This window comes from Sinohyriopsis cumingii, chromosome 14 (assembly GCF_028554795.1).
Source record: "Sinohyriopsis cumingii isolate HCF-2022 chromosome 14, ASM2855479v2, whole genome shotgun sequence".
Classification (NCBI taxonomy): domain Eukaryota; kingdom Metazoa; phylum Mollusca; class Bivalvia; order Unionida; family Unionidae; genus Sinohyriopsis; species Sinohyriopsis cumingii.
In genome coordinates, this window is record NC_142974.1 from 102,885,823 (window position 1) to 102,904,262 (window position 18,440).

The 18,440-nt window shown below is 34.0% G+C and overlaps 1 protein-coding gene across 1 annotated transcript in view; it reads right to left on the minus strand.

Annotated features, from left to right (window-relative positions):
- LOC149784518 (uncharacterized) overlaps positions 1 to 18,440 on the minus strand; it is an 84,824-nt gene that overhangs the window by 20,869 nt on the left and 45,515 nt on the right. The window contains exons 8-11 of the mRNA XM_089933001.1: positions 18,170 to 18,421; positions 14,477 to 14,598; positions 12,001 to 12,212; positions 8,238 to 8,359 (exon numbers count right to left, since the gene is read on the minus strand). Of these exons, the coding sequence (XP_089789127.1) occupies positions 8,238 to 8,359; positions 12,001 to 12,212; positions 14,477 to 14,598; positions 18,170 to 18,421 (708 nt within the window). The remainder of the gene's footprint in view (positions 1 to 8,237; positions 8,360 to 12,000; positions 12,213 to 14,476; positions 14,599 to 18,169; positions 18,422 to 18,440) is intronic.

Consider the following 18,440-nt stretch of genomic DNA (forward strand, 5'->3'; position numbering starts at 1 on the left):
TTCAAACCCATGACCTCCTGCACCCAGGGTAGATGCTCTAACCATTAGGCCATCAGAACAGTCAACAATGAAGAGAATGTTGGTATACCTCTGTGTCACTTTCATGCACTGTTGCTGAGCTTTTTTTTGATTTTGTGCTTATGGAAATTGTACATGATCAAATCACACAGCTAACTAAACTGGCAGTTCACTTGTGCTAAATAAAAAGGCCAGAATTAGCCAAAAGTATGTTGTCTTTAGCAGCTACTGAGACAGGGAAACTGAAATTTGCCATACTAGACAGTACCAACTGCTGAAAGTGCAGTGAATGAACTACCAAATAAATAGCATGTAAAAATGTTATCAGCTCTTTTGTACAATTTACCTTTGAAGTCCAAGAAGTGAAAATGACCAAGCGGAGTTAGCATTTTTTGAAAGATGCACAACTGAAGCAAGGTCAAGCCGTATACTTTATAACCCATATTACATACAAATATGAAAATAAAGGGATTTAAAAGTTCTTTGAATCCTAAGGTATACAAGGTATTTTTTTAAATAGCCAATGTAACTAGTGTGGAATACCAGTGAAATTCTTTTTCTTTAATAATCCAACCCAATGCAAAATGTGAACCTGTGGAGGATCACCAATAGTGAAATGTACAAGTATTTGGCCAAGACATCTGGGTCAGTGGGACACTTTATATAAACATTTCAATAATGCTAATAACACATGCTATGATGGATGAAAGCAACTGTTTCTCTGTTTTTGTATCAGAATCAAATTTGACTGCACAGCCATAAATTTGTCCAATACTGAAAGGCCTTTTATTCCAGGATGCCTTTCTCTGAAATTTGCTTAATTGCTGTTGATCAGATTTTAGAAATAAATATACAGTGAAAATGTTTTTATATTTATAGAAATAGTGGTTATATACGATGGCAGATTGGATTAATCTGTATAAATGTTGAAAGCTCTTAATACCAAAATTAGACCAAATTTAAAAGCCCCTAATGCCAGAATTCAACCAAATTTGAAACCTCTTAAAGCCATAATTCTATCAAATTTGAAAGCCCTTTGTACCAGCATTCTACACATGTTTATAAATACCCTTTATACAAGAATTTAATTATGTGGTTTCTGAATAAACTTTGTTCAAATATTCTTTTTTATCACTGCATCCACTGTTGATGTAAAATCAAGATTATTAATTTATAAATTTGAAATTTTTTATTGCCTGAATACTTTGTCAATTTTGTTGAATACTTTTGTAATGTTTTTGTAAATAAGTTTTACAAGTTTGTCTTATGGCAGCTATAATTGATAATGGGTAGGCATTAATTATAACAAGTGGGTGACATCTGACTATGAGCCAAATGCAAACCCAGTTGCACTACAGTCTGTACGAGTGATAGACTTTCTTCTTTCTGCCAATGTCAGATATGAATGCAAATTTCCACCATTTGCATAAATATAAAAGCCCTTCAGGTCAAAATGTGTTCAATAAAGTTTGGTAAAACTTTTGTGTTTTGTTTTATATTTTAGTACCTAATGGTATAGCTGTATAAAGTAGAAAACCTTTATAATCAAATTGCATTGTCAAACATGGACACTTTCTACTGAGAAGTTTAATTCTTACTAATAGCTGTGATATTTTGATGTTGGCCAAATTATGCTGAACAGTTTTTCACCAGCAGCTGTGTACGTGTAAGCTAAACGTTTCTCAAATTTTAGCAGCAAGGGGTATGTGTAGTAATATTCTGGTATCCTTGCATAAAATTGAAAGTCATTGCCACCACAATGCTTTCTGTCAAATTTATTAAAATTTTGTTGAAAAGTTCTTGTAAATAATAATTTAACATTGTTATAGTTTTTCAATGGCAGCTATATATCATGGTGGATCAGCTAATGAAACCTTTTCCAAAGACACAAAAATGATTTCCTCCAAGGTTCCCATAGGCCACAATTACAATGTCCCAAGAAAAAATATTACAGTTGAATTTATAATTCAATGAGCACATCCCATGCTTACTGAATAGAGTGTGCTCATTGCCAAATAAATTCAAGGTGATCACTTTTTCAAGCCTTGGCATGAATTTATAACATGTTCGATGATCACTAACAGAAAATATAAAGAAGAAGTGATTACATCTTGAGTGAAACCATTGATGTATTCATTTTTAAGACAGTGTACTGGGAGTAAAAAAATTAAATTAAAATGTCCAAAATAAAATTGCTAGAGAGGGGAATGGTTACTTGAGCATGAAAAACTCAATCCACAGTATGGAAGGTTCATGACAGGAAGGACTGACAATGATCACAGATGCTTGAGTAGGGGTGAAAAGATTCACTATGTATTGACGAATTGCTACTTGTGCTGTACCAGTATATGTATGGATACAAGAGGTGGAGAATTAATACAAAACAATACTTACTGCATACATTTATTTTAATCTTCAGTAGCAATGAATATGTATTAGTCATTTGCTTTGATATTCTTTAAATTATGAGCTCATCTGAGACAGCTGTTGCAGGCATCACAGTAAAAATGAAAAAGACTTTTGAAAACACTAACTTGCTTCAACAACTTAACAAAAAGTTATGGGGTCATAATCTATAACTCCCACCAATTAAATTATATTATCTTATCCCAAAAGCATGTTAAACATAATGGGGGCATTCCATATGTGTTCCACATTATATAATATAGTACTTTATTCATCATTTAATAACAACTTTTCTGCTAGGCTAATATGTTGATTTGTATCTGGCCAACTGTGGTCAAATTTGAAAGCTACAGTACTGGTGTGTCACACAGCGAAGCATGCTACATTTAATTTTGACTGATGGTTATTGTTTGTTCCAGTCCAAGGTAAACAATAACCACCAATCAGAGCTTAACATAGATTATTCCCTGCATGACACACACAAAGTAATGCAAATAACAGAAACTTCAAGGCAAAGTGGTCATTGCAAAGTTTCCCAAATTATTCAAGCTGATTATGCTAAGTATGTAATGTCCATTCAGACAGAAGCACAGAACAATATTCATACAAAGATAAAGAACAGAGCATTGCTCAGAAACAATGAATAGATTAATACTTATACAACTAAAGTTGATTTATTTTATGGATTTTAATTTCACCAGAGTTCTATCATAGGGGAGCAGTAAAAAAAGATGGATATTTAAGTAATAGGTAAATGCTGAAAGATTTCCATTTCTTGCACCCACTCCTTTGTTTTCCATTCCCAATTGTTCTGGTGACAGGCGAGAGCTTCCCCTTTTACATAAAATTCTGGTAGAATCTCTGCTTAATTCGTACACGAGGAATATTAAATCTCTTTTATGCAAAGATATTTAATCTATAACTGAACATGCCAACAGGAAAAATAAAATTAGCACAGAAACAGTAAGTGGGCAGATTCCAAAACCACACGAGTTAATTACCTTGTGCAAAATTTTACTTTTTTATTGCATGGGAGTGGGTGTTGTCATGACAGTGGATGCATTCATGGGAGAGGGTGTTGTCAAAAAGCAACAATTTAATAGATTTTTTTTGTATTCATCCCCACTCCCACTAAAAGGCTTGTTCTAGCTATTTTATTTGCATGATAAAATTGCATCATTTCTTCTGTTTGACGATAACATTGTAATGTCTTGCATGTTTAAGTGAGACATGAAATTGGTAATAGAACATTTTAAAAGCATTCATGCAACGCAAAACAAAGGGCCTTAAATGGCCTAAAACATTGAATAAAACTGACTGACAACTAACAGGTACATTGTTGAAAGTATTTTTGTTATCTTGTCACTGATGAGAATGGCATATAAATAGATGCTATGCAAATGCCTGTTTGCAATCTGCAGACTGGAAATACAACCAGCATGGTATCAAATAAAAGGGCACCACACACCACTGACAGACCTTCCAAAAGAACGACCATTAAATTCATTTTTGTATTGATAACATATTGTATCATAGGGTGTGTACCATGAATCGTATCGATACATGGCAAGGTGAATCATTTCACCCCTTTGCTTGAACTATTGATTGATTGAATACTGCAATAAATGATAATTTTTCACGCAACATATACCATACAATGGTTATTCTAGTATCATACTTTAGCACTGTTTGACATAATTTCCATATCAACCAAATTAACTGTGGGCTGCACCTTCAACCTCCTACGGGCCATTGGACCAAACTCTTTCCATTTCTGGACACCATCTTTTCTATTTTTAGTAATACTGGAATATCTATGGCAGACTAGCATCCTTTCTAGAATCAGAAGTCAAATCTGATCAAATTCTGTTTTGCACATTTTGAAAGCAGGTCATCTGAAGCAAATATCTTTAGAAATGGCCGCAATATTTTATGGCTAATTGGAAAAATTTGTATAAATCTGAAAGGCCTTTATGCCAGTATGCTCTGAATCAAATTAGGTCTAGTAGTTTTTGAGAAGTTTAAAAGATCAATTGTGTGTGTGCGTATGTGTGATTTCGATTTTTAATGCAACTTTAAAAAAATTTCAGTTTATAGTGATGTCTAGCGCTGGGGCATCATATCCGCAGACATGCAGCATGATGTCCCACCCAGTCACATTATCCTGACACCAGGCCAACCAGTCCTAACACTAACCTCTTAATGCTGAGCACTAAGTAAGGCAGCTGTTAATACCATTTTTGTAAGTATTTGGTAGGACTCGGCCAAGGATCGAACCTACGACCAACTGCATCCAAGGCAGATGCTCTAACCACTAGATCAATTGTTGATTGACATTAAAAATGCACAGTGGATGGTGAATCATACCATAACTTCATGTGGCCTTATGACCAGGCAAGCTAAAGACATGAAAGCCCTGCCAGTATTCCTTCTGTCAGCAGGCTTTTAACTGCTTTTTAAAGTCTCTTTTAAATACTTAAGAATGGCAGTCAGATTTAATGTGTGATTGGCGTCCTTTTCCAAAAACTTGAAAATCATTTATACTGAGATTCATTCCGTTCCATTTGATGTTTTTTCAAAAGGAATTTATGACAAATTTACTAACTGGTTAATCAACATGGCTGGCATAAATTTGAAAGCCCTTTCTGCCTGGATGATTTCAGATAAATTATTCAAGCAGTTGTTGAGAAGTGTTTTCCAAGTTTATATAACAGAAAACATATTTGATCAACATCACTTGTACAAAATTAAAGTTTAATCTAAAGTACTTTCTGTTCAATTTAATCAAATTATTTCTACAATGTCTGATAAGGCATCATTTATATTTATTTTTATTAGCTTTAATAACAACTAAAGATTACAGCAAATTAGCATCATTTGTACAAAATTAGAAAAACTCTACACTCCAGACTGTAATAAAACATTTTATGCTAGGCTGTAAGAAAACTCTTCCTGCCAGGCTGTAAGAAAACTCTTCATGCCAGCCTGTACAAATAATTTGCATGCCAGGCTATAAGGAAACACTTCATGCCAATCTGTTACAAAAATCTTCATGACAGATGGTTAGAAAACTCTTCATGCCAGGCTGTCAGAAAACTCTTTCCCCAAAACTGATGTTATCAGACATTAAGGTCCTTTTATATCAGTGTTGCTCTCTGATATTCATTTCACTGGCACGGGCATGGGCATGTGCCTGCAGACAATCTAGTCTGTCTCCACCTTTGCTATTTCTTGTTATAAATTAACTAATTTTAAAGTTATCTTGCTGTATTCATTTCTTTACTAAAATCTCAGTGTCTTTAATACTAAATGCAATAAATAACTGAATGAATCCAAGAACAAGTAGTTTGCATAATATATGAATCTCCTGCCAAATTTATTTAACTTTAATTAAATAAACATAACTGTCGACTGGAAGGTCACAGTAATGTTGTCTGGAGGATCCAGTTAATGTTATTTAAACACTCTCAAAGAAATGAAAATTACTTGCAAATTATTGATAATCATGTTCATTTCTTCATCACTATCATGAACGTTCACACAATATTTTGAGAAAATATTTAATCAGTAACCTATGATGAGTATTTTCTACCAAAAAATGATTTGGTATTGCTGGTTTTCTACATAGAAGCTGTCAAATTATTTAAAGAGAGGTAACCGCTCTAATTGTTTACTCCCATGTATAGGCTATCATGTGCTGAAACATAGCAATTAATCCCTGTTACATTTTAGGCTCTTTAAAACAATAACAAAGATTGAATACAACAAGCTTTGTATAATTTAACAAATAATTTATTTCCCTAGAAAAACAAGGCAAAAATGAGAAAAAGAACATATGTTTTTATGAATGAAATCCAAAAATAAACCAAGAATTAAAAAAATATAAGTCCTAAAAATAAAAAGTACTAAATGAATCTGAGTTGGAGTCCTGATAAAAAAATCCAAGATGTAGGACGATGATGTATGCAGTAGTCAGTGTTGTCCTGCTGTGTCAACAGTTCCTTGTTGAACCACAGAAAATAATATTCCAGTTTTGAATTCCAAATAAAATATCAATAAATGTCTTTGTCCAAGAATTTTGTATGAGCACTTAAATATTTCCAGGGAAAATAATTAATAATTCTATAAAATAGAATATCAACTCAAACTGATCTCAACAAAATACCTTTAAGTGTCAATGGCTTATAGCCCAACTGACTAAATTCTCTATAAAAAAAGGTTATACACTAATTTAAGATACAAAACAGATCCCCTATACACTAATTTAAGATACAAAACAGATCCCCTGTACACTAATTTAAGATGCAAAACAGATCCCTATATGAGGGTCACATGATCATGTTTCTAGAATAACATAGAAGCTTTCTACATGCTTAACATCACATACTTCCAGTGTGGCCTTGACATAAGACAAATGATTTTTACTCTGGGAAAGAAAAGAAAAAAATTAAATAAAAAGTTGTTTACTTCAACTCACTGAATTCTAAATCAAGGTCAGGAACTAAGTCAGAATTAGATACAAATTTTCTATTATTACTGTTTACGAAAAAAACAGATCAAACTAATTTCTGGAAAGTGTCAAATCCAGTAAATAAAATTACATTACACTAGCATGTAATGGAATTAAAAAAATTAAAACTAACAAACACACAAACAATTGAATTAAATCAAGTATAAACTAAATCACATATCCATAACAATCCCACAAACACAAACAAACAAGGTTTAAATATTGGAGGAGCTAAATATAGTAAGTCTTATTATTACAAAAACAAACTATTCTTATTAACAGACTTAGATACCATGACAAACACTGTTACAAAATCACACAAGCCAAAAATATCATAGTCAATGAAACATGAGAAACTGGTACATGTAGCAGGCTATTTATAGGAAAATATTGTATTTTTCAAGACATATGTACATACATCAATTACAATAAATCATGAATGTATGTATATACATATGCATCAATATACAGATATTAACATCAGATCACCACAATCCTGGCTACATAGTATGTATGTATGTATGTATATGCATGCATGCATGCATGCATACATGTATGTATGTATGTATGTATGTACAGGGTTTAACTGTCACATCAGTACAATCATGGCTATATAGTACCACTTAAAAGTTAAGTTCTTAAAATGTAAATGTGAAAATATCAAACAGCTTAAGGAAAATAAACCCTTGTGAATAAATTTAAACTCAAAGCCCTTAAAGGAAAAAAATGAAATGCAACAATGCTAAAATTCTTTAAATGGTATATGAAGTAAAAGATTTTCGACAAAATCACAAGTGTGACCCAAACATAACATTATAAATCATAATGAACTATTTTCTAATATGCTTCCACAAAAAAACTGTATGACCTGGATATGGACATATCAAAAACTTAATTTACTTTATAATGTATGCAAGGATGTATAGAAGAATGGAATGACAGATGCACAGACAAAAGCATGGATAGAATGACATGCAATTGGCTGCATGCCCTTACACATTTGTAATTTTATAAATGGCAATATTATTAAAGAAATTACTGTAAATGCATTTCATTACATTTTAGAAAGCAAAAGTATTTAGAAATATCCAGGCAATTTATATATTGTAAAAATATATTTTTCAAGCAACTGGTCTGAAAATTTGTTTACATGCTTTCAACTAATAACAAAAGGTTGTTTAGGATGTTTCTCTATGCAACTTCAGTGTTCTTATTCGAATTATTCACTGAAGGCTCTGACAACAGGCACAATTCCCAAATAAACTGACAGAAGAAGAAAACCAGAACATTCATATCAACTGACCTTTTCCCCAATCTCACTGAATGCCCTTGGCTTGGCAATGATGTTGAGTTGCTCCATTATCAGCAAGATGTGATCTCTGTGATCATGTAGTTCTGGATACTTCTCCTTGGTCCAGACAGCATCTGTGAAAGAAAAGGAACTGATTTTATATCCAATGGAATAATAGTAATAATACATTATTTCTGATATATTTTTGAAACAATATTCATTTAAAAGTGCAACAAACATTTATTCTCATGAATTTGGAACTGCAGTTGTCACATTTAATTTCATTATGTAAATAGAATTTATGTTTAACAAACCATTAAAAGAAACAAAAACAAAACAAAATTCAACAAAGTCAATTCAATCATATTTATATATATATTCCCACAATTCACTATGATATTGACAAAAATAATTTAACTACTTTTATTATGCCTCTAGGTCGTAAACTGAGTGAAACAAACAAGTTTTTTAAAATCAGTAAATAATAATAAAGTGAATATTAAAAGACACCTAAAGTATTGTGTGTTAATCTCCAAATAATCCTATATGTCCAATCACAAATACCAAATAAGGCATTGTTCAGAATGAATTCCAAAAGTCTTGAATGTGATTATGTACTAATAATATTGATGTAACACAATCATATAATCCACAATGTCTTGAATAAATATTCAATAATCCCAAAGTAATGTTTAGTCCAAACAATCAAATGAGCAATTCAAATGAATACTTTCAAATACTACTTGCTGGAAATATATCAGAACACAACTGCAAACTCTGATCATAGTTTCCTAAAGACTGATATTAAAACAGGAATGAATTATTGTTTACCAAGTCCTATTCATAATTTAACTTGAATTAAAACAAAATTCAATTTTCTGCATAATAACCTACTAACTTGAAAACAAGGTTAGGGCTTTAACTCAAACTTTTGTAAAATCCTGTCTTGCCACCCTCAAAGATGACAAACATCAGGTAGGCTAAATTCTACCATTAATCACAGACAACAAAGGTCAAGTGCACAATATCAATCAAATATGCATAACCCGTTTCCATTACTGAATCATGTCAGCAGTTCCAAGACTCTTTAAACATTTTGATTTGCCACCAATGGTAAATTAAATATAGACACAAACTTCATATAATTCCAGTTCAGGACTGAGCTTATTGGTGAGGTGAAAATAAAAGTTAGGATCAAATGGTTGATATCAATTTGTGCTGTCCATCACTGAGTGACTATGATCAATTTTACTAACGATAACTACATGCATTCTGAAGGTGATCATGTCTTGTCCTCAGAAAGACCTGGTATTTTGGATGAAGTCTTGGTTATTGAGGTCAGTTTTTAAACATATCTAATCAGATTTAAATCAATTAGTATCATTATATCATTAGTGTACATTTTATAAGTCAAGATATCCAATTAGATTTAACTCAATGAACATTGTGTCATTAGTACCCATTTTAACAGTCAAGATATCAAATTAGATTTAAATCAATGAATATTGTGTCATTAGTGTACATTTTATAAGTCAAGATATCCAATTTGATTTAAATCAATGAACATTGTTTCATAATAGTACATTTTATAAGTCAAGATATCCAATTAGACTTAAATCAATGAACATTGTGTCATTAGTGTACATTTTATAAGGCAAGATATCCGATTAGATTTAAATCAACGAACATTATGTCATTAGTGCCCATTTTAACAGGCATGATATCCAATTAGATTTCAATCAATGAACATTATGTTTTCAGTGTACATTTTATGATTAATATTGTGTCACCTGCTGCTCTGAAATGACAATAGCAGAATTTAGGATTGTTAACTGAGTTCAGAGTCATTATCATTCATTCTGCTAGTGCACTCTGTTAATTTGCTGGGTTTCAAATGTCTATTTGCCCGATTTTAACTTTTTTATTTTTTTAATTGTTTTAAATCCACTACCAAGCAATAAAAGCCAAGTCTATCATGACATCAATTTTGTTTCAGGTAAAATATGTATCTTTAGTAATATTTAGTTACCTGATCATAATATCTCAGAAAAAAAAATACTACCTCACAAATCCTGCCCTCCCAGTATAAAACTGTATTGCTAAAATACTAAAGGTTATCTGTCCACCTAGGTGGCAGATAGAGTGATCACCCCTTGATACAGAGATTGGCACCAAATTCCATGAATTCTTCAATTACCAACTGAGCTGAAGGCATGCTCTTTATACAAATGTAACTGCGGGGAGGCTAGTAGGGTGCATGTTGATCATAATAAAGTAAGAGTCGGTAACAGGTAAGGATGCATGTGGCCCATACAGGTAGGGTATTGGAGCATCACTATTAATGCTTATGAAGTAGATGATAAAATATCCATCCTACAAAAGTTACCATTAGGAATGTCCAATTGACTGCCTGTACAAGAAATATCATTGAAATATCACTTATAACACCTATGAGGTTGATTTAATGACTAAGCAACACAGAGAAGTATATCGTCATTTCAATCTGCCAAACTTGCATGTGACACAAAAGTTTGGTTTGCTTGTACATTTGTTTCATGAAAATGGTATATCTCAAGAATGCCATGAGAGATGAACATGTCAGATCTTAAATTGGTAGATGTTGCTGTTACTGTTTCAGCAAACATTCTATAAATTCTTTGACTGCATTACATATTTTGACAATATGTTTCATGGCCACACCATTAACTAAGATATTCCAATGACTTCCAAGAAATCAGAAAGTGATTATTCTGTTCATTATACAAGACCCAAGCAACCGCTCTTGTGGCCTAGTGGTTAGAGCATCTGCCTCGGATGTGGGAGGTCATGGGTTCAATCCCTGGCCGAGTCATACCAAAGACTTACAAAAATGGTACTAACAGCTGCCTCGCTTGGTGCTCAGCATTAAGAGGTTAGTGTTAGGACTGGTTGGCCTGGTGTCAGGATAATGTGACTGGGTGGGACATGATGCTACATGTCTGCAGCTTGATGCCCCAGTGCTAGACATCACTATAAACTGCCACACTGCAGACATCGTAGAGATATGACTGACATTTTTTTAAAGCTACGTTAAAAATCCAAATCACACACACTCACAAGACCCAAGCTATCAATGACACTTGCTACCAATGACACCTGATATTTTGTTCTAATATGCAATTCCAACTTGGCTTAGTATGTTGTGTTCCATGCCTTGGCATAGTCTCAACTTTTCATGCAAGTCTAAATTCATTGACACCCGTCCCTCCAAACTTAATGCACCAATTATCATCTTGGTCATAACTAGAGAAGTACTTTATCAGCTTATTGACATTCAGACTATTATTAGCAATGCTACCTGGACCCATATTTGGCTTCAAGCCCAAAAGCAGCTGTTATATTTTCACAAGGGATAACAGAGTTCAAAATTATCATTATGTTTTTGTCTGAATCACCCATTTTCTGGTGATGACTGTTTTAGTCCATTTGAGTAGATTTTGAAATTTGGAGACAGATGCATGCAAAACCTTACTCATATTGTTCAGTGTTTAGTATTCTAGAAAACAAAATACACTTTTGTTTCTACATGTTTCATAATTTTAGAGTTACACATGCCAATGTCCCTGAGCCTAAGTGAAACATAGTCCAAGATATTAAGAGTAAAATGAAGAAACAAATGAAAAGATGAACAAATGAACTGACAAAATAACATACCCTCCCCAATTCATTGTGATGAAATAAAAGGGTAATGCATACGTTTTGAAAACAACTAACACGAAGTAAGAAATGTACCAACCGACAAGATCTAAAGTAAGAATTCCTTTCTCCTTGAAGTCCAACCATTTAAGTGTGACAGTTCTATCAGTATTACTGGCAGCTGGACCGACTGATTGAGTACCATTATCAGCCGAGTTACTTGGTAGGCTAGGCTGGGCATTTATTAGGGACTTCAGGGCATCAATCAACCACTTTGGGTCCAACACAATATTCTCCCTCAATACTTCAATGCTGAAAAGTAGCCATATTTGTAGAGACTTAATATCACTTCATGTTATAAAATCTAAGGTTCATGCTTTGACACTGAGTCAACTGAGCTGACTTTATTTTTATAATTTTGCTTCTATTAGGCAGTTTTGAGAAAGTAAACAATGAAAAATCAAACATAGGCAGATAGATAGATAGATAGGTAGATAGGTAGGTAGGTAGGTAGACAGACAAAGAGATAGATAAATAGATAGACATACAGACAGATAGATAGATAGAAAGATAGATAGGTAGGTAGACAGACAGACAGACAGATAGACATATATACATAAATCTAATCGTCAGTATCAGGTCAGCCATTTCAATTCAAAGACTTGAAAACCAACAGAAAGTAAAATAAACAGGAGGGAAAGAAAATATTGGTGCACAAAGTTTATATATATTATGCTACCATGGATTCATTAAGAACAGAATCATCTTTCACATGTATCAAGGACAGTAACTCACAAGAAAGCCACATTAGATTCAACAAGAAATGAAAATCACATGCAGTCCAGCTGCAAATAGAGATTACTTCTTCAGAAGACTGAAAAAAGATTACCATCAGAGGCTACGGTGACAAGTAAGTGGTACTGCCTCCTCCATCTTATATGTAAGGCAAGCCAAGGTTCTCATTAAGACTTCCCCCTTGTGATACCCAAAATGTGAGGCTTAAGGATCCTGGCATGGGAATGTACTATGTAGCTTGCTGAAGAGACCAGAGATGTTATTATAGATGGGGAAACTGACTACCCCTTATGCAGCCTAACAAACTCCTGACCCTTAAAAATGTTTGAGAGCTCCCTAACCATAGCTGATTGTTGAAGAAATGGGTTTTTGGATGTGAAGCTGCCCCTGAGAGTCTCTCTAATCAGGAGAAAATTTCCTCCCTCTAAGCCTATGGGCTTGAGACAAATATCCTGGGAATAAGGTGGTATAACCAATAATGTTCAGGAAAAAAAGGGTTAAACTCAAAACCAACAAACATTAATGGTGTTCAAAACAATCATTGAACTCTGGAGATCTGCTAATCCTGAAGAGACAATCACTGTAAGATAGTCAATATTTTTCTGAAAGTTAGAGCAATTTTCAGCAACAACTATTGAAAAGTCATTTACTTTTATCTGTCAACTAAGAAAAAAAGTATTTGAAAAGATCTGAAGTGGGATCTTATGCAGCAAAGACAAGCAATATATTCAACTTGAAAGTTTTTAAACCCTAACCACCTATGGTACAGTTTCAAAATTGCAGTGCTAAGACCCACAGAATTCAACGACTTATTGCTAGATCTCTCATTTTGATGTATCATTATTTTTGTCTTGCTTTTTGTTCTGGATTTTTCATGGCAAAGACAACCAGATCTCTCTGCAATATGATATACTCAAATCCACATGACAAAATATAGAATAAACACAATTGTTGCTTCTCTTGTTTGTTTTTTTCCAAGAATATATTACCTTTGCACTTCTGTGCTAATGGTTGAACACTTCATGAGGATGATTTTCCCTTTCACCTTCAGTATATTTTGATTTGTTGAACAATATGTTGAGAAAATGTGAAGCACAAGCTTGATTATAATGGCATTATTGCATGAAACTGAGTCTGGCTCAATGACCAATTTCTTAAATGAAACCCAGATCCAAGTTTAACCCCAACAAGCCAATATCTGGATTTGACAACAAGAAAATTGTATTTTGTAATATTTATTTACAAAAGTTCATAATTCATAGGTAATTTTAAAATAAGATATATTGTAAAACTAAAAGGAATGGTAGGTCTAATACTAGGAACTTGTCTGCACTTGATTCACAACAGTCAAGCTACTATTCTATGATAGCATCATCAAATTCTTGAATACAAGACTGCAACCTGCCTTATAATCTCAACTATAGTAGATGATTGCATACAAGTCTGCTACCTCCCTTATTATCTCACCTGAAGTAGATGATTGCATACAAGACTGCTACCTGCCCTAGGCTATGATCTCACCTGAAGTAGATGATTGCATACAAGACTGCCACCTGCCCTAGGCTATGATCTCACCTGAAGTAGATAATAGCATGCACAACTACTACCTGGCTTATAATCCCACCTGAAGTAGATGATTACATACAAGACTGCTACCTGCCCTAGGCTATAAGCTTACCTGAAGTAAATGATTACATACAAGACTGCTACCTGCCCAAGGCTATGATCTCAACTGAAGTAGATAATTACAAACAAGACTGCTACCTGCTTTATAATCTCACCTGAAGTAGATGACTGTGCCTGTTTCATGCAGATATCTAAGAAACAGATCCAGTTCTTCACTGTCTTCAATTCGAACAGTTCCATCCTTGTTTATATTTTCCACAGTACTGTGAGAAATCACCTGTAATTACAAGTTAAAAGCCCTTAATTTCATTAGTTTATAACAGAATATTTATGAACTTCAAACTGCTGTTTTGTGAGCTTGTTGTTACATTATGTAATCATCATTTAGCAAGATATTGGTACTCAAATTTGACTTTGAAAATATTCAAGTTGATATAAATATCAGAATTTGACCTTACATATAAGCAATTATATAGCTATCCTAATCTGACCATGCCAATATTCAAGTAGGTATAGATACCCTAATTTGACATTAATATTCAAGTGACTATATGGCTTCACTGATGATTCCATCAATATCCCAATGAATTTAAGGCTTGGCTTGATCACCTGAGTCATGTGTCCTACATCCTGCATCCAAGTGAGCTTATGGCTTGATCACCTAAGTCATGTATCCTACATCCTGCATCCAAGTGAGCTTATGGCTTGATCACCCTAGTCATGTGGCATGTACATTACATCCATCAATATAAAGGTAAGAATGTGAAATAGATTGAATAGATTCTCCAATATGCTGTATTTCGATGTTGGGTCATAATTTTTTCCTTCTCAGTAAACATGGCTCTTATCTATTATATTTTGGACTGAAACAAATTTTCCAATAAATGCTTCAAATCGGCTTATGTTCAATTGTGCTTCAGTGTCATCTTAATCCAAAATGAAGGCCCGATAGTGATTTTTGTTTCTACTGGACCAAGATATCAGTCATGCATCATTCACCTCATGATTTTACAAATATAGCATCCTGATAATATTGTAGAATACTTGATAGCATTCTTTCCAGCTACTGGCAACACAGTGCAATATATGTGGCTGTTGTTGTTGTTGTAGAGTTTAACGCCATTTTTCAGCACATGATAGGCTATGCATGGCAGCCAGTATTAATGGTGGAGGAAGAACCCGGGAAAACCCCGGAAAGAACAACTGACCCACAAGAAGCTTTCTCACATACCAACACTGGCTGAATTCAAGACTAGAAACCACGCAGACAGAGGTGAGATGGCAGTGATCCATAATGGAGAGCGCTTTAGACCACTCGGGGCCCCAATATATGTAGTAGTTATCCAGATTGTCTGACGTTATGTTGACATTTAAGTTTTTAAAGTCCATTGCCATTCTCTTATTGCATCTTTATGAACATCATCACACATAATTACACCAGGGTTTGTTGAGACATTTAAGCGTTGGAAATATTACCATTTTTAAATAAGCTGAACAGTCAAAAAGTCATTACTACAGCAATTGTTACCAAATAGTGAAAACAACTTTAACGTAAAGTTCATAATTTTGCCATATTTATCTGGACAAAGATTCCTGAAAAATGTTAAAATGTTATTTTCCTTAAAGGCCACATTCAGTTCCGCTGAACACTGAAGGTTGATGACCTCCAACTGATATTCAGCAGGAATAGCTTCCACCGCACAAGAAAAATGATTCTACATGAAATTAAACAAATCATTCTTTTATTTAAAGTCTTGAAACCGAGTTTTTCGATTCCTTCTTTAAGCTTTCACATAACTCAGGATATCTGAAAATATCACACTGGTAATCCACTTGGAAAACCATGTCTCAAAATGAATAAGATTACCAGATTGCAGATGTGAATGTATGAGTTGTGGTTTTAATTGCAAAGCTTGCAACTCTTGAAACATGTCAAAGATAAAGTTATCTTTACCTTGAAGATGTTGATTCACAGTATTTAAATGACCTGTGATATCTGTAAGTATAGCCAAGTCAGACAGTCATGTCTTCTCCTCAAACACAGCTGTTTTTTTGCCCTTAGCAGTTAGAAATTCACAAATTTCTAAACGCAGTTCAACAAATCTTTTCAAAACTATTTCTGCTCAACTTTAGACATCTGTGTGATAAGGATCATTTTGGTAATCAGCTTGAATTGCTTCTAGAAAGGATCTAAATTGCCGATGATTAATGTCATTGGAACGGATGAAATTCTTAGCATTGAAAACATATTTCATTTTGTTGTCAAATTTCATGACGCAACTACAGAGTGTTTCCTGATGAATAATACAGTGGTATATATTGACAGCATCACCTTGAAGACCAATTTTGTTCAAATGTAATTTCACCTGGGCAGCTAATCCTGTTTCTTTTCCAACCATTGCAGGAGCTCCAAGACTGTTGTCACACTACACATCTTCGAAAACTGTACATTAAATCCATCAAGAACTGACTTCATTCTTTTGAAAATATCTAGTCATCTTGTACGTCCCTGCAATGAAGCTAACCCTGCCAATTCCTAAGTTACCTCATAATTGCCATTCACTGCATGCACATAAACTAAGAGCTGTGCAGTACTGATAGTATTAGTACTATCATTCAAAGCTACTGAAAAATATGTGCAGCTAGTTAAGCTGTCATGCAACTGCTCAGTAAAGTCTTTTGCAAGGCCCTCGACTAGACGTTGAATTGTCATTCTTGATAACGGGACTTGCTTAAAATACTGGCATTTTGTGGACAAATTTATGTGCAGATGCTTTGGAGACATTCTCTAATAAAATCACCAACTGTGAAAGGCCATGATGATTTTGCAATTATATGTGCCATTTTTCAGCTGGCATGTGTCAACCATCTTTTTTCTTGCAACTTCCTTGTGAAAAACTTTGCTCAGCTGACAGTTTCTTCTTTAACTGGTTGATTTTCTGCCTTCTCAAGTCACCCTGCAATTCATTATAAGCAGTGGCATGTTTGGTTACGTAGTGTCATCTGCATTTATACTCTTTCATAATGATAAGTGATTCGCAGCAAATTAAATGCACTGATTTGCCATTAAAGGTATCCATAAAATACTGACATGTCAATTCATCATTGAGCTGACATTTGTCTCCATCAATATTAATGCTTTTTAGCTTCAGGTTTAGAAATTGTCATTTATGTCACTCTAAATTTATATTTCAGAAAAGCACGCTTTGTCTTAATTATTGCTGACGCTGTTGACGCAATGAAGAAAATATATTCTAGAATCACCGACACAGAGAACTTGATTATGATCACGCAACCAGCTGCCAATCAAAACTCTTAGTAATAGACTTGACAGGGCCGACACACCAAAAATTGCTGTATGAGGTGAGCCAAGTATATGTTGCCCTTTTGAGCTGGTATTCAAACAGATGCGGTTTTTTCAACTTCTTAGGTGAGGACAATATTACTGCCCTCCCAGAGTTAGACTTAAGATGTGTGTCAGATTCGTATGGGCCGCAAATTTGTTAGTATCCCAATGGATTTCTAATTTTTGTAAAATAATTACTGTTCATGGGCCAGTTAAATGTGTTGTTTTAATCTGCTCTGAGGGATGGACAAAACATATTTGCAGGCCGGATGTGGCCCTCAGGCCACGGGTTGTGCACCCCAAACTTAGAGGGATATAAATTGATCAGATTAAATGATTGGAATAATTAGGAGGATATAAAGTAATCCAATTGATTGCCTGGAATAACTGGTGAAGTATCAAGTGATCTGATTACATGACTGGACTGACTGATTAATCAGAAAATACAGAAGTGAGCAATGTGGAAAAGCTTTGTAACTAAACCTAGAATTTAAATTTGTACCTTCACACCAGCATCCTTGAGCCTCATCAGCTGCTGTTCGAGTAGAAACCACCGAGTGGGAATCTGCTCTCCCCAATATGGCTGCTGTGATGCCACCTCTACAATTTTCTTTTTCAACTCCTCCAATTTGCTGTCAACCACTGTGTTATCAATGGCAAAGTCCTCATCAACCAAATGAACTGTAGTAGGTTTGTCTTTTAGATAAGAGTGGATGTCCATTAAGTATCTCTGACCACGTTCACAACGATAATCCTAGAAATAGAAAGACAAT